Consider the following 26,923-nt stretch of genomic DNA (forward strand, 5'->3'; position numbering starts at 1 on the left):
GAGCTTGAGAAATCATTGGTCTACAACCACAATTTTAAGAAACTTCCTGAGGGACAGCCCTGATGAAAAATGGGAAATACTACCCACTTAGGAGATGCCCAAAGGGCTCAAGAAATTTGAACAGCTAAATCACCAAAGAAAACAGACAGATGACCAATAAACACATGAAAAGATGCTCAAAATCATTAGTCATTATGGAAATGCAAATCAAAACCTCACTGAAATACTACTGGAAACCTAGTAACTTGTTAAAATGGTTAAAATAAAAGAAACTGCAATTTTTCTGGGAGGGATGCACTATAGTTCAGCACCTGAGAAATCAGGTAGTTTCTTACAAAGTTAAATATACACTTAATCCAGTACTCTCACTCCTAGGTATTTGCCCAAATGAAATAAAAATTTCTTCTCACAAAAACCTATTCATGGACGTTTATAGTAGTTTTACTCATAACTACTAAACACTGGGGAAAAAAAACAAATGTCTTTCAACTGGTAAATGTATAAGCAGTCTGTAGTAGAGCCATACCATAGAATACCACTCAACAGTGTAAAGGAATGAACTATTGACACTAACACACAACAATATGGATGGATCCAGAAAGCATTTTTCCTAGTGAAAGGAGTCAGACAAAAGGCAACATATTGTATGATTCCATCTATTTGACATCCTGGAAAAGGCAAAACTACAGTGACGGAAAGTAGATCAGTGGTTACCAGGGGCTGGGTATTGGGAAGGATTTGACTACCAAAGGGCGTAAGGGGACTAGAGGGTTGAGGGAACTGTTCTGTGTCTTGATTATGGTACTGGTTGAACGACTGTATGCTGAACATTAGAAGAGATGAATTTTATTATATGTAAGTTATACCTCATTAAAAAGAAAACTCAACACAGAGGGGAAAACCACCAAATGATAAAAAGTGGCTTTATTCAAATTAAACTCATGACGTATTTGTCAGCCCAGCACGGTTTCTAGGTGTAGATGGGTCAAATTTCAGCAGCTCGGAAGGATGTTTAAATGTAGCGATAATGCCCAATTTTTCTCTCCAGGGGCCCATAGTACTTCCCTATGTGACTTAAAAATTCTCAGAGTAGCCTGCAAACTGGCATTCCATGCTTATAACTCAGGGTTAAAAGATGTTGGGCTGAGAACTTAAAGTAGGTATCTAGCCTTGCAGAAATGTGAATAACTCTGACCCTTCAACCTATTATTTTGGTGTTTTGAAATCACTTTCTGCATATTTGTGTGGTCCTGGAAGGCTGGTTTGGAGAACAAATACAGGGGTTTGCTAGTGGTGGGGTTGGGGGGGGTAAGGAAGAGAGAAGTGAAGTGCTAAGAGATGAGGTACAAATTTGCTCCTTTTTTCAAGTGAATGTTTCTGAGGTGTGTGAAGCCATTTGCTTTTATAATCTATCTGCTAAGTTGTTCCTCCTCTAGGGAGTTTCTTCCATTTGCATGTTCCTTACATTTTCTTAGAATTCCACCTTAAAACAAACTGAATGTACTTATGGCCAATATCTCGGCGCTGAAAAGTTTTGCTTAAACGATGACACACTGCAGTTGGAGCCTGCTTGCTCGCCCACATCTGGAAGCCACATGTCAGCAGCAGCTGTATAAAACCAGCAGCCCAGCAGACATAGGGTGACATTTTTTGCCAGAAACCCAGACAGCATGGACCTCACTCTTCTGTGGGTGCTTCTGCCACTGGTCACTGTGACCTGGGGACAGTATGGAGACTACGGGTACCCATATCAGCAGTACCAAGACTATAGTGATGATGGGTGGGTGAATTTGAACCGGCAGGGCTTCAGCTACCAGTGTCCCCATGGGCAGGTGGTGGTGGCCGTGAGGAGCATCTTCAACAAGAAGGAAGGTTCTGACAGACAGTGGAACTACGCCTGCATGCCCACGCCTCAGAGCCTGGGGGAGCCTACAGAATGCTGGTGGGAGGAGATCAACAGGGCTGGAATGGAATGGTAAGAGACAGCGGGCTGCACACGGCCGGTATTATCGCAGCATATCCCTCTCACTGGGGGATGCTTGATGCTCAGGGAATAGCACTTACTAGAGTCTGGGCAAGTTCTACCAGGAACCTTTCCATTGCATGCTCTGGGTGGGGCAGGGTCACTGCTGAGCAGACCGCATTACAGGACAAAAACCCAGAATGGGAGGGTGTCCATGGCAGGTGGACTCTTCTGTGGTTCTGTTCCTTCCAGAAGCAGCCCTACTCTCAGTTTGGTCCAGGACTAGTAGGGGTCTGCGAAACGTTTACCAGTTCGCCAAAAGTTAAGTACAGAAATTCAAAGTATTTATGGAACTTTATAGCAATTTAACATTATTGTGACATCCAAGTGACATTTTAGTTTGGTAGTAATTTATTTTGACTGTTTTACAAAAGTATTGGTACCCAATAGTTTGGGGAAAATAAACAATGGGACGTTCACCACAGACAGTTTGAGAAATATTGATATAGAGCAAACGAATGGGGAGAGGGGTCAAAGAAGCTTAGGCAAAGAGAAGTGAAATTAAATAGCTCTCTCCTGCCCCGATTAAATGTGCTCTCTCAGTTTTGAGTACCAAGGTCCTTCTCTCTGTCTGAATTTAAAATGGGTTTCACTGCTGGGAAATAGTTTACTAAAGTCTTTTGGGGAGAAGGAATGTTCTCTTCTGACTGGGCTCTGCCATGGTTAATGACATGGAAATGGTCTGAGCCTGTGTCTTCACTGTGGGGTGTGACTGTCTCACCCTAGTACTTGGTCAGAACCCATCCTAGGAGCTATGGTCTGTGAGGCCAGTTAATCACAGCAGCCAGGATGAAAGCAGCACCACTGGGTGGGTCGGGGGAATGGGTGGAAGCAGGCCCTGTGGAAGGCTGTCCTGGGGAAGAGGAAGCCCACCTGGCAGGCTGCTGTTATGGTAACTGTAGAGAGAAGATTCTTTGAGGACTCCCAGCATGCATGTGGTGTAATGGGGGTTAGGGATGGTCAAGCACAAAACTCTGAGGATCACTCCAGCAGCACACAGAACAATGATGGGAGATCAAGAGGAAAAGACTGATGGGTGGAGGGGACCTCTCAGTAATAAAAACAGCGGCCATTGATTGAGTGCTTACCCTGAGCAAGCACCATGCTGGGTGATTTCTATGGATTATCTCATTTAATGCTCAAAACAAATCTCTAAGTCATTTTATAGGTAGATAGAACGCAGTCTAGAGATCAGGGGTTTCCTCAGCTAGGAAGTGGTAGAGCAAGGATTTGGATTCAGTGAGTCTCAGCTCCAAAGTGTATGTGCTTAGCCCTGGTGATGGGTGAGACAGACTTGAGAGTCTGCTCCCTCTGCCCATTGTGGGCTCAGTCAGCACAGCCAGGGCCACAGGACTGGACTCAGGGCAGTTCTTCATCCTGAGGATGGAGGGCACTGCAAATCACAGCAGAAGCCAGCCCTGGAGGGATTGGACGAACTTGTTTACTACCATGACTGAGGAGGGGCTCAGCCAGCCTGTGGAAGGGATGGGGAGAGGGTCACACAGGCAGCTTCAGGTCAGGGGCCCCATTATTGGGCCTTTCTCATCCCCCTCACTGCCCCTAGTGAGCAGATTTAATTATCCAAACCCCCTTCTGACAGATGGCTGACTCCGAATCCAGCCTCACCTCAATGACTGACAGTCTCCAGTGGTTCTCTGTAGCCAGGCCAGTTGCCTGGCACAGAGCATGGGGATGCCCAAATTACAACTGTCTGTCTAGTCCTCCAACTTAGGGGGCTATTATATGGGTGGGGCCCCTTTCTAATGTTCCCCTTGTAGAGCCACAGCAAAACACACTCAGATGATTTCTTAAGCCCCAAAGGAAGAGCCCTGGGCTCTGAATCAGGAGGCCTGGATTTAGATCCTGGTTCTAAAGACAACTTGCTGGGTGACCTTGAACCACGGGTTCAGCTCTCTAGGCTCCCACCACATTTGGAAAGTGAGCAGTCAGACTGCATGATCTCGCAAGGTTCCATGGCTCCAGTTCTCTTTCCTCTGCTTGGCTCTGAAAAGACAGTTGGATTTTTCTTTCATTCTGTTGATTCTTGTGTTTACCCCTGCTAGGGAGAGAAGGCAAATTATGTTTAGTTTCAAACTTGCCAGAGTGTGACTGGTTTGTCATTAACTCCCAAACTGTTTGAAGAAAAGTATGAGAGGGAGTAGAAAGTATATGATTTTGTTTGACCAATGCGAGTCGAATGAGAAACTGACAGGCACGATCTCTCTTCCACCTTCTCTTCTTCCACATTTTTGAGTATGCAGAGTCAAGTGATATTTTTTTTCTTTCTCCCTTTCCACCCTCTGTTTTCTCATCTCCTCCTCCATTAATCACAGAGTAAAAAATGTACAAACATGAAAAACAGTAGGACTCAGCTGTCCCAGGACTGATCTCAATTATTCCAGAGGCATTTTTGTTGGATGATTATTGCTTTGAGTTTAGACTCCAGTCTCAGTGAAAAATCTGGAAGGAAAGAAATTGCTCATAAACTGGGGAACAGTTATATCTTCCCGTTGGCTGCAGGGTCTTAATCTGTTCCGGAGGAAGAGTTGACAGTTTTGTGCAATTTGGCTGCCTTGTATAACTACATTAGTTGCAGGCTTATTTTAAAAGGGGATGAGGAATCTTGAACACAGATGTGACAACAGTACATAGGGTCTGCTAAAGACACTTGCTAATTGGAGCACAGTCTTTAAAAAGTGCTTCCGCCGTGGTTGAGTGACTTGTAACACTGCTGTTTGGCTAGGGTTTCTCTGTTGAAAATCACTTCTTCAGTTGGCAGATTCTGAAGTGTGCATGCTTGTCCCTCACTAACAACTGCTTGGAGGCTTTATCTGGGTTCCATGAGTGGCATTTTGCCATCTCAGAGCATGCCTCAGTTGTTCTTGGGGAGTCTTCTCAAACCTGGGTTGACCCAGGCTGCAGGACATGTGGGTCCTGTGTGGAATAGGATGAAACTGGAATTTTGTAGTGAGGCTGAGCTGGAGTGAGGTGGAAGGGGCTCTGGTCTTAGAATCAGGAAACTTTGACTTGCAGCTCCTGTTTCTATCATATCTGAGCTCTGTGGTCTTGGGCATTCAGTTTCTCATTCTGGAAAAAAAGAAAAGAGTGTGACACCCACCTCACAAGCTGTTAGAGGGTGTTACCATGATGCTTACAGGAGAAAGTGTAGGAGAACTCTAAAACAAATCTAAATCTAAAACAAATTCTTGGCACATCATGGACAGTCAATAAAGATTTTGTGAATCTGAAATTTGATGAGGCTAATTTGAGGCAAACCAGCTTTTTACATGGAGTCTGAATTCAGAAGAAGAGCATTCAGTATATTGGCATCTGCTTTTTCCCCAGGGCTTCAAAGAATTCCCAAGAAGATATTTCAAAAAGGTAGCTTCTTTTAGAGCTAATTATTTGAATTTATGAATTTACCAAAGATAAGTCGCATGATAGAGAAGAGGAAGCCATGTTACTTCCACAACATTCCAAAATCATGAGCTACTCCAAATTTTGGCAGTTTTATCCTTGGCTAAGGTACAAGCCCACGTAAGAGCATATAATTCAGCCTGTTAGGCTGAAGTAGCCATAGATGAAGGTACTGCCTCAACAATATCAAAAGAAGTTGCAATAGCATACTCAGCACAGCAGTTGCCATTGTCACCTTTTAAATAAGAACTACTAGTGAACCATGACTAGTCAACATTCCCCAAAGAATTTCCTACAGATCATTTACAAGGAGTCAGTAGGTGATCCATCAGTGTTAAGCAGTCAAGAGGAACTTCATCAGTGACAGAGGGGAGAAGAGTAGCAGAATTAAGATTATTACAGCATAAAAGAGTGATGTGAGGAACAGCTAACAAAAGGACTTCTTATGAAGTGAGGCAGCTGAGAAATGTTGAGTGTGATGAGAATTTTCAGGAGAGCTTCTACTGAAATGGTGAAATGGTCCTGGACAAACCTCAACTCTAAGTCCTTAGGTTTTCTCACCAGTAAAATAAGAGCATTACAGGGACTAGTTAAGGGACAGTGAGGCCTTGAGCCTTGTAATCTTCTAAGATGGTTTTTATGCCTTGAAGGGCTTCTTTACTTACAGGATGTTGATTAATTCTGGGAAGAGGTTTTAAGAGATCTATCTGAGTCTTGATGGGAGGTGGCCTGTGAATTTTGCCAGTATCAGCTGTAGATTTTGCCTATGCGGAGGGTGGTAGTTGATTCAATAGGGGTAGATGCTCAGTGTTTCCAGAATAAACTCTAGTACCATCAAAAACAAAGCAAATAAAAGATGTCAAAGAGTCATTTAACTCACCTGGTTGGCTGCTTGTATAACTACTGTCAATTCTAGAATTGCTTTCTCCTTTTGGGAGAAAGAAAGTTCTATATACTTCTCTAAGAAGTCTTGACCTAATAAATGGATGGGCAGAGAAACTAAGGAGAAAGGGGTATGTGTCTTTCAAAGGGCCTAAACAAAAGGGAATACGTCCAAGGACAGAAACCTCTTGAGGTTTATTAGAGATCCCTACTATTTGAATTGTTTTAGCGCTACAAGGCAAGGGGTGATTGACAGTAGAGGGGTTGAGTACCAGGAGTGTGGCTCCAGTGTCAGTGAGGTCTGGAAGAGATTTATCCCCGATCTGGAGAAACGTTCTTCAAGTCAGTTAAGAGGGAGGATTGGGAAGAGCTCCTATAGTTCCCAGGAGCTTAGTCACTGAGAACCGGGAGGATGTTGGAAAAGGCTGATTAGAGGGCTGAAGGCACCTAAAGCACTTAAATTTGTAGCAAATTCTTTTCCAATGTCCTGGCTTTTTGCAATAATAGCAGAAACTCGGGGTGGGTGGGGGATCATTTAGGGGCCTTCACTTGCTGGAGTTGAAGGTTAAGAATTTTGTCAGTCTTCCTTTTAGGTGACTCATTTAAAGTATGAGAGAGCTGGTTTATCAGATTAACTAAACCTGGAGTGGACAAATTTTCCTGTTCTGTCCTGGTCCTTTTTACCAGAAGGGAGATGTTCTGGGTCAGCGTATGACTAAACATAGAGTTACAAGCTACATGGGTGGAATCAACATCTGAAGAAAGACCAGAATTTGCTTTAAAAATAATATGAAATCTATTGTAATAGTCATAAACAGGTTCATCAGATTTTTGTGTGCAAGCCTGAATTTTGTTCCATTCAACACAACAGTCTTTGGAAAAGCCCTAGGAATTCCTCAACGAAGTCACTTATTGATTGCCTGAGTCTGATCATATAATAAGTTAGTGGGCTGGTCTCATGGTTGTAATTCTAGAGAACTGTCGGGCTTTCCTCTACTAACAGTTTTCATTCAATGCTGGGCCTGGCCTTCATCTACAAGCATATGAACAAGCTGATGTTAAGTCTTAGAAACCAGGTTGATAAATCTGAATGACTATATTAATTCAGCAAATCTGTGAGGATCTCCAGTTACTTTGGGAGAATCTCTGACCTTGACTCGCAGTTCAGCATTAGTCCAGGAAATATAAGAAATTAAGGGTTTGTCCTCTGGATCCCCCAAAGGCTTAATTTTAAAGGGATAGGTTCTGATAAGTTCAGAGGAAAAGGGAGTGAGGAGAGTTTCAGAGAAAAGGGGAAGTCTGGCAAGAGAATTAGTATTGGGGAACTGGGGATGTAAGGGAGGTGTAGGCAGGCAAAAAGAAGGGAAGGGGGAAGCTGGCACTGGAGGTGGGACCTGAGCAGGAGGAGGAGTGAGACAAGATGGTGCTGGAGATGGAGCCTGAGACAGAGAAGCCAAGGAAGAAGAGCCTGAGGCTTTGGGAGCCATGTTACCTTTCTTTAATTGTTTACCTTAGTTCATCTTAAAATCTTATTTTGCAAAGATCCAATTTTAGGCTGCTGATAATGTTTGGAAGCCTAAAAATACCAATCGAAATAGGCATTCCATTTAGTTTTGGAAATTTTAGAGCTATGGTTGTCCAATTTGGTTTTAAGAAAAGAACGTTTAGGGATTTCAAAATTCCTCATAATGGTCATTGATATTCTAAATTGCTTTCAGTTAGGTCAGTCCAGTTTGGTTAGACATGCACATGAAGAAGGACCTTGGTTTTCAAACATAAAATGGGCCAGGATCCCTGTAGGAAAGGGGTACCCTCAAAATATTTAGATAACTGGGATCCTATTTCTCAGAGCTTTTTCTGTAGAGTAAAATAATTCTTTTCAAACAACTTAAGCAGCTCAAATAGCTCAAACAGCCTGCAGGCCTAATACCAGCCAGTTCTAAGGGAACAGTCTAGTCCTGGAAGAGCCAGGCAGGAAGCTGCTCATCACAGTTCCAATAGAACAGCCCCTATTCCTGAAGGAATGGGCTGGTGGCTAGCCAGTTCAAGCTGGATAAGTCTGATTTCAAAAATCAGGCCGAAGTGCCAAATGAGTAGTCGCATACAGAACAAGGTCTTAACCAAAAAAGATGAAACCTTAAAACAGATCCCAAATAAAACCTGGAGAGCTTCAAAATGCAAAGAGGATGAAGCTCAGATCCAGGAGAAAGACTTGCCCTCAAACCCCAGGGTAAGTTAGAAAAGCAGTGAGCAACAATGAACTCAATGTAGTACCACACCTGTTTGCTTACAAGCCTCAGAGTAATCAGGGGTCTTCACTGGACCCACATATGGAACAACAAAATGTTGACCTAAAACAAATAGACAGCCAGTTATAACTCCAGAAAAAAATGGGTTTATTTGGAGGAGCAAAGAATTGCAATTTAGGGTCTACAACTATAGTGAGGCATGCACAAGTCCCCCACAAAATGGAGAGGAGAAAACTCTTTTATAGAGGGGAAAAGGAAGTTGGGGGGCCTATATTAAACAAAGTTCATGGCTTTTCATTGGTTGTGTTATGACGATCTCTCATTGGCTGAGCTCTTGCCAGGCAAGAAGAGGAAATCTTTCTTCTTCTATTGGGCTCTGCTATGTTTGAAGGGTATGAGAGCACCCCTTTCTGGTCTCCTGACTCTAATTGAGGTTTCTGCTTATTAATTTTTTACAGTAGGAACTCAGTTTTCCATAATCTGATTCTAACTGAGGCCAAGGTTCTGTCTAGAGCAATCCGTCCTGATTCATTATTCTGATCATTCAGTACACACAGTGCTCACCTCTTCAGAGAAGTTTTCCCAGACCACCTCCTCTAAACCAACGTCTCTCACACTCTACTCCCCAAACTGCGTTACGTTTCCCGCAGTGCTCTTGTCATTACATGATTTGTATTTATAGTTTGTCCCCTTCAGATTATAAGCTTCAGGAATGTAGGGACTTTGTCTCATTCACCACTGTATAGAATATTGCCCAGCACTAGAATAATGCTGGCACATAGTGGGCCCCACTAAATATGTAGCAAAAGACCAAGTAAGACTAGTTAGTGCATCGAGCAGCTCACAGTGCCCTCAACAAAGAAGCCTGAGATCTTCCTGCAAGGGAAACCATTTTGCTTACATTTTTTAATTTAATTTTTTATTTTATATTGGAGTATAGTTGACTTACAATATTGTGTTAGTCTCAGGTGTACAGCAAAGTGATTCAATTATACATATACATATATCCATTCTTTTTCAAATTCTTTTCCTATATAGGTTATTACAGAATGTTGAGTAGAGTTCCTTGTGCTGTATAGTAAGTCCTTGTTGATTATTTTCTATATAGTAGTGTGTATATGTTAATCCCAAACTCCTAATTTATCCCTCCCCCCCAGTACATATATACAGGGGAATACTACTGAGTCATAAAAATGAATGAAATAATGCCATTTGCAGCAACATGGATGGACCTAGAGATTATCATACTAAGTGAAATAAGTCAGACAGAGAAAGACAAATACCATATGATATCACTGATATGTGGAACCTATTGATACAAATGAATTTATTTACAAACAGACTCACAGACTTCAAAAACAAACTTATGCTTACATTTTTGATTCTCAATATTCCAGTGTCTATAATATGGGGCTCAATTTTATTGTACACATCTCATTTTGGCTTCTTGCATTCACCACCATGCAGGATGGTCTTTTTTGACTTCCTGAAGTTCTCTAAACCATGTGCAGAGGATGGCTGACACACTTGTTAGCTCAGGATAAATTCTTTATTAGGTTTCCATTATCCCACAAATCTTAATGTCCCAATATGCTTTTAAAAATACAATAGCAAAACTTTTTATTGCAAAAGCCATACAGGCTAAATGCTACATGGTATCCTGGTTTGGATCCTGTAACAGAAAAAGTACATTAATGGAAAACCTGGTAAAACCTAAATGAAGTCTGGAGTTTAGTGATGTACAATGTTAATTTCTTAGTGTTCATAAAGGCACCAGAGTGATGAAAGATAACTTTAGGGTAATCTAGGTGAAGGGCATACATGAATCCCATGTATTATCTTTACAAATCTTCTGTATCTCAAAAATTATTTCAGAATTAAAAGATTAAAAAATAAGGATGCAGGCTGGTAGAGTATATATTGGGAGTTTAAAAGGCAGAGTGTAACAGAATCACAAAATCTCAGCGCTGGGAGGGATCTCATGTAAAATCCAGAACAACCTCCCTACATCATAGATTAGGAATTAAAGCCAAGAGTGAAGCAATTGAAAAAGCAGTGAAACAAGTACATTAAGTATAAGTGCTATTATCTTAATCCTAATTGATATGGTGCTTTATAGTTTATAAAGTATTCCTCAGTCATACATTCATTTGCTTATTCATTCACTACCAAATGTTTATTATCACAAACTTTGCCAGACTCCAAGATTATGAAGATAAATAACATACAGTCTATGCCCTTGTGCTACTCATGGTCTAATCTTATTAGATCTTCACAATAATACTGCAAGGCAGCATTACTATTTCCCCCATTTTATATATGAAGGAACATGGTTCAGAAGCATTAGGAGACTTGCCTGCTCATAGATAGTGCAGAGGTGGAACCCAAGCCACAGTGCTGATGCCACAGTGCTGCCGGTGAATATTAAATGTTGGTGGTATTTTTGGTCTTGAATAAAGTTGTAGTCAGTTCTGGTCTAAAGAAGATATCACGCCTATGTAAGATTGACCTCTGAGGGAAACAAGGTTGAGTGTGGGAGAATAGAGTTATAGCAGATCTAGGATTCTTGCCAACTTTCCATCTTGGTCACTGTCCTGAGATCTAGCAATCAATTGTCTGAGGGAACTTGGGCTTTGCAAAATGGCTCTTGGCTGTGCTCATAGGATGGTAAACGTTCACTCCTCCCAGTAGGGGATTTGCTTCTGTCTGCATACTTGTCAGATATAATATTCCTAATGAATAAGAGATTTCCACAGAATTAGGATACCTTTCTTTCTCCTCTCTCTCTGTGTGTATGTGTGTGTTTCTTCAAGGTATCTTGAAGTAATTGAAAGAATATGGACTTTGGAGACAAACAGAACAGTTCTCAAAATGCAGCCCCACTACTAACTTTAGGCAAGTCATGTCAACTTTCTAAGCCTCAGCTTCTACTTCTACAAAGACAATGCCCCAGAATTGTTGTGAGAATTAAATGAGATAATATATATGTATTATTGGCTGTGTGTCCTTTGGGGAATTACTTAACCTCTCTAAACCTGAGTTTCCTTATCCATCAAATGGTGGTGGTGGTGGGGAACTGATTATCCAAGCCCATTTCACGGGATTGTTTTCATGATTAAAATAAATAATGCAGGTATAGTGCTTAACACAATGGCTGGCACATGGTAAGTCCTATATAAGAGTTATTTATCCTTACTATAATGACTACTCCCTGGAAACTGAAACTCAAAGAGATAAATGTCACACAGTTGGTAAATTATAAAGCTGGAGTTGAAATATACAAATTGCTAGATTACAAAGACCACTGATAGGTAACATTTCGTTTTGGGAACATATAATTCAGTATACATATTAAGTGTACAATATGAGTGTCAAATATTTTTCACATTTCAGATAACACAGTGGTAGTATCAGATCTCTTGGTTAACAAATATTGTAAATAATTGACTTCAGGAGCTCCTGTGGTTAATTAAGCCTGAAATCCCTGCGTGACCTGGAACTGTTCTCAGGCCAAAAGTGATCTCAGGACACAAATGCATCTCATAATATAACCTGGATCTTCTCAGAGGCCTTTGGGTTAGCCTCTACTGCTTGTATTTTTCTAAAACAGGGCAGGAGTTTGTGTTTTGGGAAGAATTTCTATTTCTCCCTTGTCCTGTCCTATGGCTTTCTATCCAGAGAAGCTGTTCAGCAGTTCATTTCTGATTCACCATCTTGAAACCTGCTATATACTAGCAGAATTAAAACCCGACATGGAGAAGATAGCAGAACTCTTACCCAGATGTGGGCAGGAAGAGAGCAGACAGCATATAACTCAGCATTATTTAAAGAGACTGTTCATATCCCCATCATTGTGGCAGGGGGGCCAGTAATCAGTGGTACAGTGTTTACCTTCAAAACCCGTGCACTATCCCACGATGAGATGGTTCAGAGATAGTACATGTTAGGTGAAATGTGTGATGGTGACATCAATGTATCATGAGGAAGAAAAATCAGCAAGAGTTACAATTGTCAAGAAAGGAAGATTTCTTGGAGCAGGTGAGCTTCAAATTATGTTTTATCATCTACTTTCTGAGGCTAATCTTACTGCCCCACTGGAAGGGTTCAACCTTGATAATTCCTAATGTAGGCTCCAACAGAAAGTGTTTTGTGGAGACTAAAATGTAGCTTCTCTTTCCATTTAATTGCAAATATTTATGATAATAGTAATAATAACAACTACTACCTTTCCTGCCTTCCTGCCTTTTTTTTTTAAACATCTTTATTGGAGTATAATTGCTTTACACTGTTGTGTTAGTTTCTGCTGTATAACAAAGTGAACCAGCTATATGTATACGTATACCCAATATCCCCTCCCTCTTGTATCTCCCTCCCACCATTCCTATCCCACCCCTCTAGGTAGTCACAAAGCACCGAGCTGATCTCCCTGTGCTATGATAGCTTCCCACTGGCTATCTATTTTACATTTGGTAGTGTATATACGTCCATGCCACTCTCTCACTTTGTCCCAGCTTACCATCCCCCTCCCCGTGTCCTCAAGTCCATTTTCTACATCGAATCTTTATTCCTGTCCTGCCCCTAGGTTCATCAGAACCAATTTTTTAAAGATTCCATATATATGTGTTAGCATACAGTATTTCTTTTCTCTTTCTGACTTACTTCACTCTGTATGACAGGCTCCATCCACCTCACTACAAATAACTCAATTTCGGTTCTTTTTATGGCTGAGTAATATTTCTTTGTATATATGTGTCACATCATCTTTATCCATTCATCTGTTGATGGACACTAAGGTTGGGCCCATGTCCTGGCTATTGTAAATAATAGTGCAAAAATGAACATTGTGGTACATGACTCTTTTTGAATTATGGTTTTCTCAGGGTATATGCCCACTAGTGGAATTTCTGGACCAAAGAGTAGTTCTATTTTTAGTTTTTTAAGGAAACTCCATACTGTTCTCCATAGTGGCTGTACCAATTTACATTCCCACCAACAATGCAACAGGGTTGCCTTTTCTCCACACCCTCTCCAGCATTTATTGTTTGTAGGTTTTTTGATCATGGCCATTCTGACCGCTGTGAGGTGATATCTCATTGTAGTTTTGATTTGAATTTCTCTAATGATTAGTGATGTTGAACACTTTCATGTGTTTGTTGGCTACCTTTATATCTTCTTTAGAGAAATGTCTATTTAGGTCTTCTGGCCATTTTTGGATTGGGTTGTTTGTTTTTGTGATATTGAGCTGCGTGAGCTGCTTGGAAATTTTGGAGAAAAATCCTTTGTCAGTTGCTTCATTTGCAAATATTTTCTCCCATTCTGAGGGTTGCCTTTTTGTCTTGTTTATGGTTTCCTTTGCTGTGCACAAGCTTTGAAGTTTCATTAGGTCCCATTTGTTTATTTTTGCTTTTATTTCCATTTCTCTAGGAGGTGGGTCAAAAAGGATCTTGCTGTGATGTATGTCATAGTGTTCTGCCTATGTTTTCCTCTAAGAGTTTTATAGTGTCTGGCCTTATATTTTGGACTTTAATCCATTTTGAGTTTATTTTTGTGTATGGTGTTAGGAAGTGTTCTAATTTCATTCTTTTACATGTAGCTGTCCAGTTTTCCCAGCACCACTTATTGAAGAGGCTGTCATTTCTCCATTGTATATTCTTGCCTCCTTTATCAAAGATAAGGTGACCATATGTGCGTGGGTTTATCTCTGGGCTTTCTATCCTGTTCCATTGATCTATATTTCTGTTTTTATGCCAGTACCATACTGTCTTGGTTACTGTAGCTTTGTAGTATAGTCTGAAGTCAGGGAACCTGATTCTTCCAGCTGCATTTTTCTTTCTCAAGATTGCTTTGGTTATCCAGGGTCTTTTGTGTCTCCATACAAATTTTAACATTTTTGGTTCTAGTTCTGTAAAAAATGCCATTGGTAATTTGATAGGGATTGCATTGAATCTGTAGATTGCTTTGGGTAGTATAGTCATTTTCACAATGTTGATTCTTCCAATCCAAGAACATGGTATATCGCTCCATCTGTTTGTATCATCTTTAATTTCTTTCATCAGTGCCTTATAGTTTTCTGCATACAAGTCTTTTGTCTCCTTAGGTAGGTTTATTCCTAGGTATTTTATTCTTTTTGTTGCAATAGTAAATGGGACTGTTTCCTTAATTTCTCTTTCACATTTTTCAACATTAGTGTATAGGAATATAAGAGATTTCTGTGCATTAATTTTGTATCATGCTACTTTACCAAATTCATTGATTAGCTCTAGTAGTTTTCTGGTAGCATCTTTAGGATTATCTATGTATAGTATCATGTCATCTGCAAACAATGACAGCTTTACTTCATCTTTTCTGATTTGGATTCCTTTTATTTCTTTTTCTTCTCTGATTGCTGTGGCTAAAACTTCCAAAATCATGTGGAATAATAGTGGGGAGAGTGGGCAACTTTGTCTTGTTCCTGATCTTAGAGAAAATGGTTTCAGTTTTTCACCATTGAGAATGATGTTGGCTGTGGGTTTGTCATATATGGCCTTTATTACGTTGAGGTAGGTTCCCTCTCTGCCTCCTATCTAGAGAGTTTTTATCATAAATGGGTGTTGAATTTTGTTGAAAGCTTTTTCTGCATCTATTGAGATTATCATATGGTTTTTACCTTTCAGTTTGTTAATATGGTTTATCACATTGTTGATTTGCATATGTCGAAGAATCCTTGCATTCCTGGGATAAATCCCACTTGACAATGGTGTATGATCCTGTTAATGTACTATTGGATTCTGTTTGCTAGTATTTTGTTGAGGATCATTGCATCTATGTTCATCAGTGATATTGGCCTGTAGTTTTCTTTTATTGTGACAACTTTGTCTGGTTTTGGTATCAGGGTGATGGTGGCCTCATAGAATGAGTTTGGGAGTCTTCCTCCCTCCTCTATATTTTGGAAGAGTTTGAGAAGGATAGGTGTTAGCTTTTCTCTAAATGTCTGATAGAATCGCCTGTGAAGCCAGCTGGTCCCAGGCTTTTGTTTGTTGGAAGATTTTTAATCACAGTTTCAATTTCAGTGCTTGTGATTGGTCTGTTTATATTTTCTATTTCTTCCTGGTTCAGTCTTGGAAGGTTGTGCACTTCTAAGAATTTGTCCATTTCTTCCAGCTTGTCCATTTTATTGGCATATAGTTACTTGCAGTAATCTCTCATAATCCTTTGTATTTCTGCAGTGTCAGTTGTTACTTCTCCTTTTTCATTTCTAATTCTATTCCTGGTTCAGTCTCGGAATATGCTTTTCTAAGAATTTGTCCATTTCTTCCAGGTTGTCCATTTTATTAGCATATAGTTGCATTTACTAATCTCTCATGATCCTTTCTATTTCTGCAGTGTCAGTTGTTACTTCTTTTTCATTTCTAAATCTGTTGATTTGAGCCTTCTCCCTCTTTTTCATGATGAGTCTGGCTAATGGTTTATCAATTTTGTTTATCTTCTCAAAGAACCAGCTTTTAGTTTTATTGATCTTTGCTATTGCTTCCTTCATTTAGTTTTCATTTATTTCTTATCTGATCTTTATGATTTCTTTACTTCTGCTAACTTTGGGGAGTTCTTTGCTCTTCTTTCTCTAATTGTTTTAGGTGAAAGGTTACATTGTTTATTTGAGATTTTTATTGTTTCTTGAGGTTCGGATTGTATTGCTACAAACTTCTCTCTTAGAACTGCTTTTGCTGCATCCCATAGGTTTTGGGTTGCCGTGTTTTCATTGTCATTTGTTTCTAAGTATTTTTTTATTTCCTCTTTCCTTTCTTCAGTGATTTCTTGGTTATTTAGTATTGTATTTTTTAGCTTATATCTGTTTGTATTTTTTCACATTTTTTTTCCTGTAATTGATATCTAGTCTCATAGCATTGTGGTCAGAAAAAATGCTTGATACAATTTCAGCTTTCTTACATTTACTGAGGCTTGATTTGTGATCCAATATATGATCTATCCTGGAGAATGTTCCATGAGCACTTGAGAAGAAAGTGTATTCTGTTGTTTCTGGATGGAATATCCTATAAATATTAAGTCCATCTTGTTTAATGTGTGATTTAAAGCATGTGTTTCCATATTTATTTTCATTTTGGATGATCTGTCCATTTGTGAAAGTGGGGTGTTAAAGTCCCCTACTATTATTGTGTTACTGTTGATTTCCCCTTTTATGGCTGTTAGCATTTGCCTTATGCATTGAGATGCTCCTATATTGGGTGCATAAATATTTACAATTTTTATATCTTCTTCTTGGATTGATCCCTTGATCATTATGTAGAGTCCTTCTTTGTCTCTTGTAATAGTCTTTTTTTTTTAAGTCTATTTTGTCTGATATGAGAATTGCTATGCCAGCTTACTTTCGATTTCCATTTGCATGGAATATCTTTTTCCATCCCATCACTTTCAGTCTGTATGTGTCCCTAGGTCTGAAGTGGGTCTCTTGTAAACAGCATATATACAGGTCTTATTTTTGTATCCATTCAGCCAGTCTATGTCTTTTTGTTGGAGCATTTAATCCATTTACATTTAAGGTAATTATCAATATGTATGTTCCTATTACCATTTTCTTAATTGTTTTAGGTTTGTTTTTGTAGGTCTGTTCCTTCTCTTGTGTTTCCTGCCTAGAGAAGTTCCTTTAGCATTTGTTGTAAAGCTGGTTTGATGGTGCTGAATTCTCTTAGCTTTTGCTTGTCTCTAAACGTTTTATTTTCTCTGTTGAATCTGAATGAGATCCCTGCTGGGTAGAGTAATCTTGGTTGTAGGTATTTCCCTTTCATCACTTTAAATATGTCCTGCCATTCCCTTCTGGCTTGCAGAGTTTCTGCTGAAAGGTCAGCTGTTAACCTTATGGGGATTCCCCTGTATGTTATTTGTTTCTTTTCCCTTGGTGCCTTTACTATTTTTTCTTTGTATTTAATTTTTGATAGTTTGATTTTATGTGTCTTGGCATGTTTCTCCTTGGATTTATCCTGTATGGGAACTCTCTGTGCTTCCTGGACTTGGGTGACTATTTCCTTTCCCATGTTAGGGAAGTTTTCAACTATGATCTCTTCAAATATTTTCTCAGACACTTTCTTTTTCTCTTCTTCTTCTGGGACCCCTATAATTTGAATGTTGGTGTGTTTAATATTGTCCCCAAGGTCTCTGAGACTGTCCTTAATTCTTTTCATTCTTTTTTCTTTATTCTGCTCTGCAGTAGTTTTTTCCACTATTTTATCTTCCAGGTCCCTTATCCATTGATCTGCCTCAGTTATTCTGCTATTGATTCCTTCTAGAGATTTTTAAATTTCATTTGTTGTGTTGTTCATCATTGTTTGTTTGCTCTTTAGTTCTTCTAGGTCCTTGTTCAACATGTCTTGTATTTTCTCCATTCTATTTCAAAGATTTCGGAGCATGTTTACTATCATTACTCTGAATTCTTTTTCAGGTAGACTGCCTATTTCCTCTTCATTTATTTGGTCTGGTGGATTTTTATCTTGCTCCTTCATCTGCTGCATATTTCTCTTTCTTCTCATTTTGTTTAACCTAATGTATTTGGGGTCTCCTTTTCACAGGCTGTAGGTTCATAGTTCCTGTTGTTTTTGGTGTCTGCCCCTAGTGGGCAAGGTTGGTTCAGTAGGTTGTGTAGGCTTGCTGGTGGAGGGGACTGGTGCCTGTGTTCTTGTGGATGAGGCTGGATCTTGTCTTTCTGGTGGGCAAGACTGTGTCTTGTGGTGTGTTTTGGGGAGTCTGTGACCTTATTGTGATTTTAGGCAGTCTCTCTGCTAATGGGTGGGGTTGTGCTTCCATCTTGCTAATTGTTCGGCATTGGGCTTCCAGCACTGGAGTTTGCTTGCTGTTGGGTGGAGCTGTCTTAACGTTCAGACGGAGATCTCTGGGAGAGCTCCTTTCCTGCCCTTTCATAATAAACTTTGTGCTATGCTCTGGGGTAGACACTTGACATATAGCTTCTCTTTAATCTTCACGTAATACTATCAGGGTAGAAATTGTCATCTCCATTTTGTGGAAGTAGGTATAAATGTCAGCAGAAAGGACAAGATGGGGAATGGAGTCATTCTGTTGGGGTTTAAGAGAGAAATCCAGAACTTTTAAAGCTCCTTTAAGTAGGCAAACGTGCTCCCAAATTGGTTTGCCTCTGCCCCTTGCCATTTCACTGTCCCACCATCCCAAGCCAGTCTCTTGTTTCTCTTTTCTGTCTTTAGTACAAATATACTTCTCTCCAATATCTGTATTGTTGTGGTGTCTCTTATTAGCACAGTTGTCTAGAAAGGATTGCAGACCAAGTACAGCACCTGACATAAAGTAGGTTCTAATGACTATTTGTTGAAAAACTTAACAAACATTCTGAAACTCTGTGACCCATGTTATAAATGTCTTATAGCAACTCAAAGGATTATTCTGGGGAAAACAGAATTTACAGGAGTCAAACTTAACTCTAAAAGAATGAGTCCCCCTTGGTGGAATTTAAACCCTCATCAAGCTGGGTTGGGAGAGAAACACTGGGGAGTAAGAGCTTTGCCACATGGTCTCCCGGTCACATGGAGTGGCCACCAGCCTGGATGATGATCAAAGCTGCTCTTATTTCATATTTGCCGTGGAGCTGAAGACTGGATAGCAGTCCTGGAAACACGTCTGTATGTTTATAGAGCTGGAAGAAAGCTACCAGCACAACCAGCCCACCCATCTGATGGGACTGTAAAAGCTCTTAACCAAGATAGTGCTGCTTTCCTTTACCCTGTTCTCCACTCAACCCAATGCCACCCCCAACTTGCTAAGAGTTTGGACTTTCTTTGAGTTGGGACTGAGACCAGCAGAGACTGGAAGGAGAGACTAAAACTTCACAAAGGAGTTCACCAGCAAAACCAGATATGTGCACACCTTCCAGTCCTGGCCTCCATCATTGGGCCTGACCAACAGCCCTGGATCCAATGAAGAACACAAAAAAACAGTGAGAAAGCCTGGCTGGAGATTGGACCAAAAGCAGAATGACAATCCTGGAGCAGCAGTTTGTGCTCCCTGAAAGTTCATGACCAGGAGCTTTGGCCTCAGAAAAATCTGAGTTTGGATCCTGGATCTTCCTGTTTCTATCTTCGCCAAGATTTTTGCAGGCATCATTTTATTTCATCCTCACAGTGACTTAGATGAGGCTCCACACAGCATGTGAAGGTCAGGGCTAGGACCAGAACTCATGCTGCTGATTCCTCAACAAGGGCTCTTTCCCCTGCATCCTATCACTTCCATGTTTTGTTATTGTGGACACAGGAGAAGGTTTTGTCTTTGCTTTTAGGGTGAAGGCCCTGAGAGAAACCACTTTCAGAAAGACCACTTTCTCAGAAAAGGTCCATGACTATTGTCAGAGGAGGAGTAACTGCCTGCTGATTTTCCTTCTAGAAAGTTTCTAGTGTCAGATGGAGCACAGCTAACAGTGCTCCAGTTTGTGAAACTGAGCCTCCAGGCTTCAAAGAGATGATAAGAAAGAAAATATGGCTTTTCAAATGGAGAGGAGAGAGTCCTGAATGAGGGCACCCCAGGGTCCTGAGACTCTGAGGGAATGTTCTCAGGGAGTCTGTGCCTAGGGCTCAGCTGGGGTCCTATCACTGTACACCAGGAAAGCTACAGTCTTGGGCTCAAACTCTTTTCTGTGGACCATTCAGGAGAAACAACCAAGTGCTGGGAAGTAAAGCAGATCCTCAAGAATGTCTTTTCACCATCAACCTTTTTTAAAAATTGAATCTGGGGCTTCCCTGGTGGCGCAGTGGTTGAAAGTCCGCCTGCCGATGCAGGGGACATGGGTTCGTGCCCCGGTCCGGGAGGATCCCACATGCTGCAGAGCGGCTGGGCCCGTGAGCCATGGCCGCTGAGCCTGGGCGTCCAGAGCCTGTGCTCCGCAACGGGAGAGGCCACAACAGTGAAAGGCCCGCATACCGCAAAAAAAAAAAAAAAAAAAAAAAAGCATCTTGATTAGTTGCTAATAAAACTCTTTAAAAAAAAATTGAATCTGAATCACTTTAATGATTCAAGTTTTCTCCAACTTCCCCCGCCACTCCCATTGACAGGCTGCCCTCATTTCCTTTCTCACCTGCCTGGTTCCTGTGTTTGCAATCCTGCAGTTTGTGGCCAAATGTTTAACTGAGTCTTATTAAATAAGGTACTTTTTAAAAAGGTGATTGAAAGGGAGAGAAACGCCTAAAGCTATATTCATTTTTCACCCTCGTCCTGGAGTAGGCTTTGTTCCTGAAAGAGAAGGTGGAAGTGGGAAGATGGATTGCTCAATGTGAGTTCCTGAGAACTACTTGGAGGGAGTTTCAGGGCCCTTCCTGGATTTGAATGACAGGCTTTTAAAAGTCCATTCTGCCTCTGATAATGGAAGATGCCCTGATCATTCATTTGTTCATCATTCTTCCATCAAACATTTGTTAGACCCCATTGTCAGGCACTGTGGGGAATTCAAATTGAAGATTAAGTGATCTTTCTCCTTCAAGGACTTTACCATCTATTGGGGGCAATAAGTCATACTCAATTATCTATGCTGCAAAGTGGGTGTGTCAGTGACTAAGACAGTCGACTGCTGTGAGCTTTGTTTTAGGGAAACAGCAGCTCAAGGAACACATATGAGTCCACCAGCTTTCCACTGATGGAGACTGGGGAGCCAAGGGCAGATTTCACAGAGTATACTCACAAGTGCCGTGTGGACTAAATGAAAGTATGATGAAAATAGTAAGTAATTTATTAATCATTTAGACACTATCCCCAGAGTTGTATATACATCGCCTTATTTGGTCTTCACAATAACTTTAATAAGTACATACTGTTATTATGCCCATTTTACAGATGAGGAAACTGAGACCATTAGAGGGTCTGAAGCCTGTCAAAGGTGACACAGTCAGAAGTGGTTGGAGCACCAGTCCAGCAACATAGCCTATGCTCTTAACCACCCTGCTATACTGCTCCCACATGAGTGTGAAAATGTACCCTTACAGAAATCCAATTCTAGAAGGAATAATTTCATTGTGTTGGCCTCATGTACTGCCAAACTCCAGTGCAGGCTCACTCTACTAAAATGTGAGTGCAATGGGACAGAAGCTGGGGGAGGTGAGCTCTCTTTGGTTGTCTAACTTTCATCATATGTTCTTAGGCCCTGGGCCTGTAGTGTCCAAATAATCTTCACAGGGCAGTGTTATCTGAGGTGGTATGTGAAAGAGTGACACACACACTTCCCATACAGGACTATGGGGTCAGCTGCCTGGCTGGCAGCCGGCGGAGAATTCATGGAACTTGGATAGCCTTCAGAACTGGTACCCCGTGAAATCATTCAGCTTATCTTGCTACATTTATTTTTGCTTATGGGAACTCACCACCCTGGGAATGCTATCCCCGTGATAGTCTGAGTGCACAGGACAAACCAAGACAATGGAACAACAGCTCCAGGGAAACCACAGCCTGGCTCAGTTCTGAAAGGGCTGTTTTAGAGGAAGGCAGAATTTTAGTGATGGTAAGGAGGAAGCTCACAGAGAGCACCAGTTTGCTGCACCGTCTCTCTTTGGACACATATGAGCTTTGTTTACAACTCTTAGAGCTTTCTGTTGAAGTTGGCTTTCACTCACATTGCTAGGATTAGGATAGAATAAGACCATGCTGGAAGATCAGCCCCCAAGGCTACCCTTCAGACCTTGGTTGTCCATTCCAAGTGTGTGGCTTCCTGATACATACCAGGTGTTTTCCAAGGCGGTAATACTCCTGATGAGATGCGAGTACTGGTAGAGCAAAGAAGACTAGATCATCAAAGGGCACAAGTCTCAATTTACGTCATAAATTGCACTATTGATCTCCTACAGTTGAGCTTTCTAAGGTCTTCCAGAACTTCTTACAGGTCCTGGGAACAGGGAATTCAAGCCAGTTTGTATGGTGACCGAGTACCAAGCCCATCTCTCAATTCTTCTTTCCACACAGAAGCACTGTGATTGAAACAGAATAGTGAGGGAGTACAAGTTTGTTGAATGAATGAATGAATGAATGGATAAATAAACACATGTTTGAATATATATAAGCATAAATGAATAAATGAATAATAAATGATGAAAAGTACAGATGCTTTCTGACCAGACATGAAATATATTTAATATCTAGTTTTGTCAGACCCAGAAGATCATTTCCAATAATTAAAAAGAATGAAATGAAATCCAGTCGCTGATGATTTTATAGTTTGTGTGTCAGCAAGGTCCCTCTCACCTATCAGCATCAGGTACTTATTCTTACTTTATCTATTATATTTTCTGCAAACTTACCTTTCCTTGAAAAGCAGGGTTGTATTCCAGCAGCTGTCAGGTTGTGACACAGAGACAACTGCCTTCTCTGCTTACTCATAAGAGGGAACATGATCAATGGCCAGGTGGGTAAAAATACAAAGAAGCAGAGGTAGCTAAAGACCTCCTTTGGAAGGTTTTATGAAAGCTCTCACTCTGCGCAAGGTGGGAGCCCACTGTGGCCAGGTGGAGAACAGCAACCTCATCAACACAGCAAAAGGGGCAAGCCTTAAGGCACCGGTGGGATATGGGGAAGGAGTGGGAGAAAGTGGGACAGGAGATGGAACAAAGGGAGAAATGATTACACTGTTCTAAGCCAACGCTTAGCTAGCAAGGTGCTGTGAAGATGAAACAGGCTGATTCCTAGACCAACAGCAGCCCAGATAGAATGAAACAGTGAAAATTCATGTGACTGCAGGGAGGGTCTGTAGACTAGAAGAATTAGAACTGAGCAGCTTAGACAGGAAAGGGACCCTTAGAGGATGTTTGAGGAGTTCAGGTGGCCCGTCACCACTCTGTAAGGACTGCCTCCATATGCCAGGACCCACAGCGGGCACTGGGGATAGAATTTTGACCAAACACTCCCTGACCACGTAGAGCTTGCTGTCTAGTGGGCAATAGAAAGATTCCTGGATAAGTTGTGAAAACTTGGGGTTGTGGTCCCAGCTCCCCACAGCTTGTACTGGGTCACCCTGTACAAATCGCTGTGTCCATCTGGGCTTTGCCTGCTGAGTATCCTTGTGCTCAGTCTCCAGGTTTATGCTTCTAAGAAGGTCTTGTGAAAGCTTCTCTTTGTATTCTTTTTATTTTAATTCAAGTAATGTGAATTATATTATCTTTTATTTTAAATGGCATGAACAATATAATATTGCATTTGTAAAAATTCTAGATGCCTCTATATCCATTCATTTATGCATTCTTCCATCTAATAATATATTCATAGAGGTCTAACAAGAGCAGAGTTTCCCAATTTTCCTTCGGTTGAAAGACTGTGAATCATTTGAATTTTAATGGCGAGTATACATCATTCCTACCAGTAAAACAAAGGTTTTTTATGATTTGCATAAAAATAGAATAAATTGTAAGGAATCTAGGTCATTGAAAGAGTGTCATGACTCAATAACTGAGGGAGCTGGGATCTTGGAAAGGGGGGCTCTACTTGTGCATCATTGTGGTTGGTTTACTTGGACTTGTTCTCTTCTCTTCAGGTACCAGACATGCTCCAACAATGGACTGGTGGCAGGGTTCCAGAGCCGCTACTTCGAGTCAGTGCTGGATCGGGAGTGGCAATTTTACTGTTGTCGCTACAGCAAGAGATGCCCATATTCCTGCTGGTGAGTTTAGCAGCCAAACGCAACTCCTCACTGCTTCTGGGGCTGGAGGGGAGCTTGCGGGGTGGTGGGGGGCGGTGCTCTGGTCCAGGCTTCTGGCTTCAAATAAGCCTGGGCTGTCACAAACAAGTTTTAAATATAGCATCTAGCCTATAGAAGGGGATGGATGGATGGATGGATGGATGAGTGGAAGAAAATGTCAGAATAATACTCACACTGGTAGAGAACTTACAGGTCATCAACCCACTGCTCCTATATCCCTCTTTTGGCAGAAAAGGAAACAAACAGAATAGAGCAAGGATGTGACTTGCCCGAAGCCACCCAGCTATTTCATGGGGGTTCACTTCTAAGCTGAAGTGTACTGACTCCTGTTTTAGTGCTCTTTTCCCTCTATCACAATAACTACTCATCACATCCAAGGCTGCTGAACCCATCTGGGAACTTATGTTTTCCCATGGGACTTCTTTGGAAGAAGCCAACCCTGTTCCAGGTCAGAGTGGCAAACATAGTATATAATTACAGACTGAAAAAGGAGGCTAGTGCTTTCTAGATAACTATGTAATTCCAGTCTGTGAAATTTTGTTCCTTTCCGGCTCCCTGGGCTGATGCCAAATATCCCCTGACCTAGACTTTGGGTTGACTAGGAGAATGTGTGTATATTTATTTACCCTGATAACTTACACTGGATGTTGACAACGTAACTTGTCCCAAGTTCTTCAGTCTGCAAACAAGTCAGACATTTCTGCTTTGGACAAAGGAATCCAAATGTGTCAACATTTGAAGGTTGGCTGACTCAAATGATGTATCTCTCCACAGTGTGATGCTTGGAAGAACAGCCTTGTGGGTTATGCTTATTCTCTGCAACCAGAGAGCATTATTCCACAGATGTCCACGTGGGGCACAATGTCTCTAGGGATATGCATCTCAAAACTCTTAACATTTTTCTGTTTGAAGCAATGATAAATGGTAACTTCAGAGATCAAGGTCAGCTGATATCAGTAGCTATCTGATGGAGCAGGGACCTCGTCCAGCTTTCCAAAATGCCTCCATAAAGCTGTTCTTACTCCACCACAGCAGGCAAACAGGCATGGCTAGGGTGTAGAATATAACTGTGAAAGGTCCTGAATCCAAGGCCAAAGGGGCTTCACATTCTGGGGTAGAGTAGAAGGAGCCCACCAATCATTAAGATGCTAGGAAATTAATGAACATGGAACTATGTAGGTAGGCACAAAGTCTTGATATCAAAGACTGACAAATAGAGATGTGCAACTTTTCTTAAGTTGCCCAAGACATTCAAATCTCTGGTAGCAGCATTTATCCTTGGCTTTGGTTTACAATGGTCTGCCCATCTTCCTTCACCACCCTACCCTGCCCCTTCCTCATCTCACTACATCACCCAGACATGTCACTGATGGTTGGTAGAACCAAAGGGTGGGGGGAGAGAGGAGAGAATTACTCAGAAAGACACAGCAAGTCAACTTAGAAGCGGTCCCTCTAAGGAAGGCTTCACTTGGCTGCACCTCTTTCTGGTTGCATGGTGTTAGAGCTGAGAGCTACCACGGTTGTCAAGGAAATGGTACTTTTTCAAAGGGACACTTGGAGCAGCAGCAGAATGAGACTGCCATATCACCATGGTAAGCAGTGCATGACTCACTATCCCACTGGTGTGTCTAGACATTTTAGTGGCATCTTTAAATTTCCGGAGTCATGACGGTATATGTTTTTCTAAATTGAATGAAACCTCTAGGGCATGAATTAGGTCATAGTTCTTCAGCATCTCAGCATATTGCCTGGCACAAAGTGGGCCCTTAATAAATTTCTCGAATGAATAACAAAACATCACAGGTGCATAGGAACTGTAACAGTGGTGAAACCTGACATTGATATGATGTTTTATAGTGGAAAAAGACTTCATTCACGAGCATCATTTTATTTGATCCTTTTAACAGCTCTTTGGAGTGAGAACTGTTTTCCCACACCTTCCCACAGTGAAAACTCCTGATAACTCTCTTATTTGAAACCTTCCCTTACATCACTTTAACTAGCTTGAATCACCTCCCAGGGAACTGGACATGTGTAGGTGGGGACATTTTTCTCTTCCCACTTTGAAGGCCATTCTGCAGCATTGAGCCTGACACTGAGAAGTGAGCATCTATCCTCTCTGTGCTTGCAAGCTTTTAGGGATTCAGGAATAGCACCACTCTGCCCAGGAAAAAAAAAAATCATCCAATCAACTCCCACATAAGTGCGGGATTTATTTGTTTGGTGGGAACCAAGGTGCTGCTCCCATTTCAGTCTCTGCAGTTTCTCATGAGATAATACAGCATCACTGAACTCTGGCAAGAAAGCGAATTCCTGATAGATGCAGACATGGCGTCACTCACCGGTCCCCACTGGGATTGGATACATATGTAAACATTACACATATTTATTTATATGTGAGAATTAATTCTTAGTCCATTCATCTGCAAACCACAAACACGTCACTGAGGAAGCCACAACCTTTCACAGACTGTTTGAAATAATTCCTCAGTCTCCAAACAGCTCCAGCGGCTGCATGCCATGCACCAGGCTGTCCCCCATCAGCATGCTAAGGCTGTCCATGTGGAGAATATGTCCCAGGAACCGACAGTTTTGAATTGAGCATGTGTTTCCTTTCCTAAATGGTTCTTCTCCAGATTCGTGACCTTACATCAGGTTCACTGGATAATATGT

At 41.2% G+C, this 26,923-nt stretch overlaps 1 protein-coding gene across 1 annotated transcript in view; it reads left to right on the top strand.

Annotated features, from left to right (window-relative positions):
• The first annotated feature begins 1,007 nt into the window (after positions 1-1,007).
• DPT (dermatopontin) overlaps positions 1,008-26,923 on the top strand; it is a 40,294-nt gene continuing 14,378 nt past the window's right edge. The window contains exons 1-2 of the mRNA XM_029230724.1: positions 1,008-1,975; positions 24,086-24,211. Coding sequence (XP_029086557.1) covers positions 1,671-1,975; positions 24,086-24,211 — 431 coding nt within the window. The 5' untranslated portion in view covers positions 1,008-1,670. The remainder of the gene's footprint in view (positions 1,976-24,085; positions 24,212-26,923) is intronic.

This window comes from Monodon monoceros, unplaced genomic scaffold (genome assembly GCF_005190385.1).
Source record: "Monodon monoceros isolate NGI ecotype Baffin Bay Population unplaced genomic scaffold, NGI_Narwhal_1 Super_Scaffold_18, whole genome shotgun sequence".
NCBI lineage: Eukaryota > Metazoa > Chordata > Mammalia > Artiodactyla > Monodontidae > Monodon > Monodon monoceros.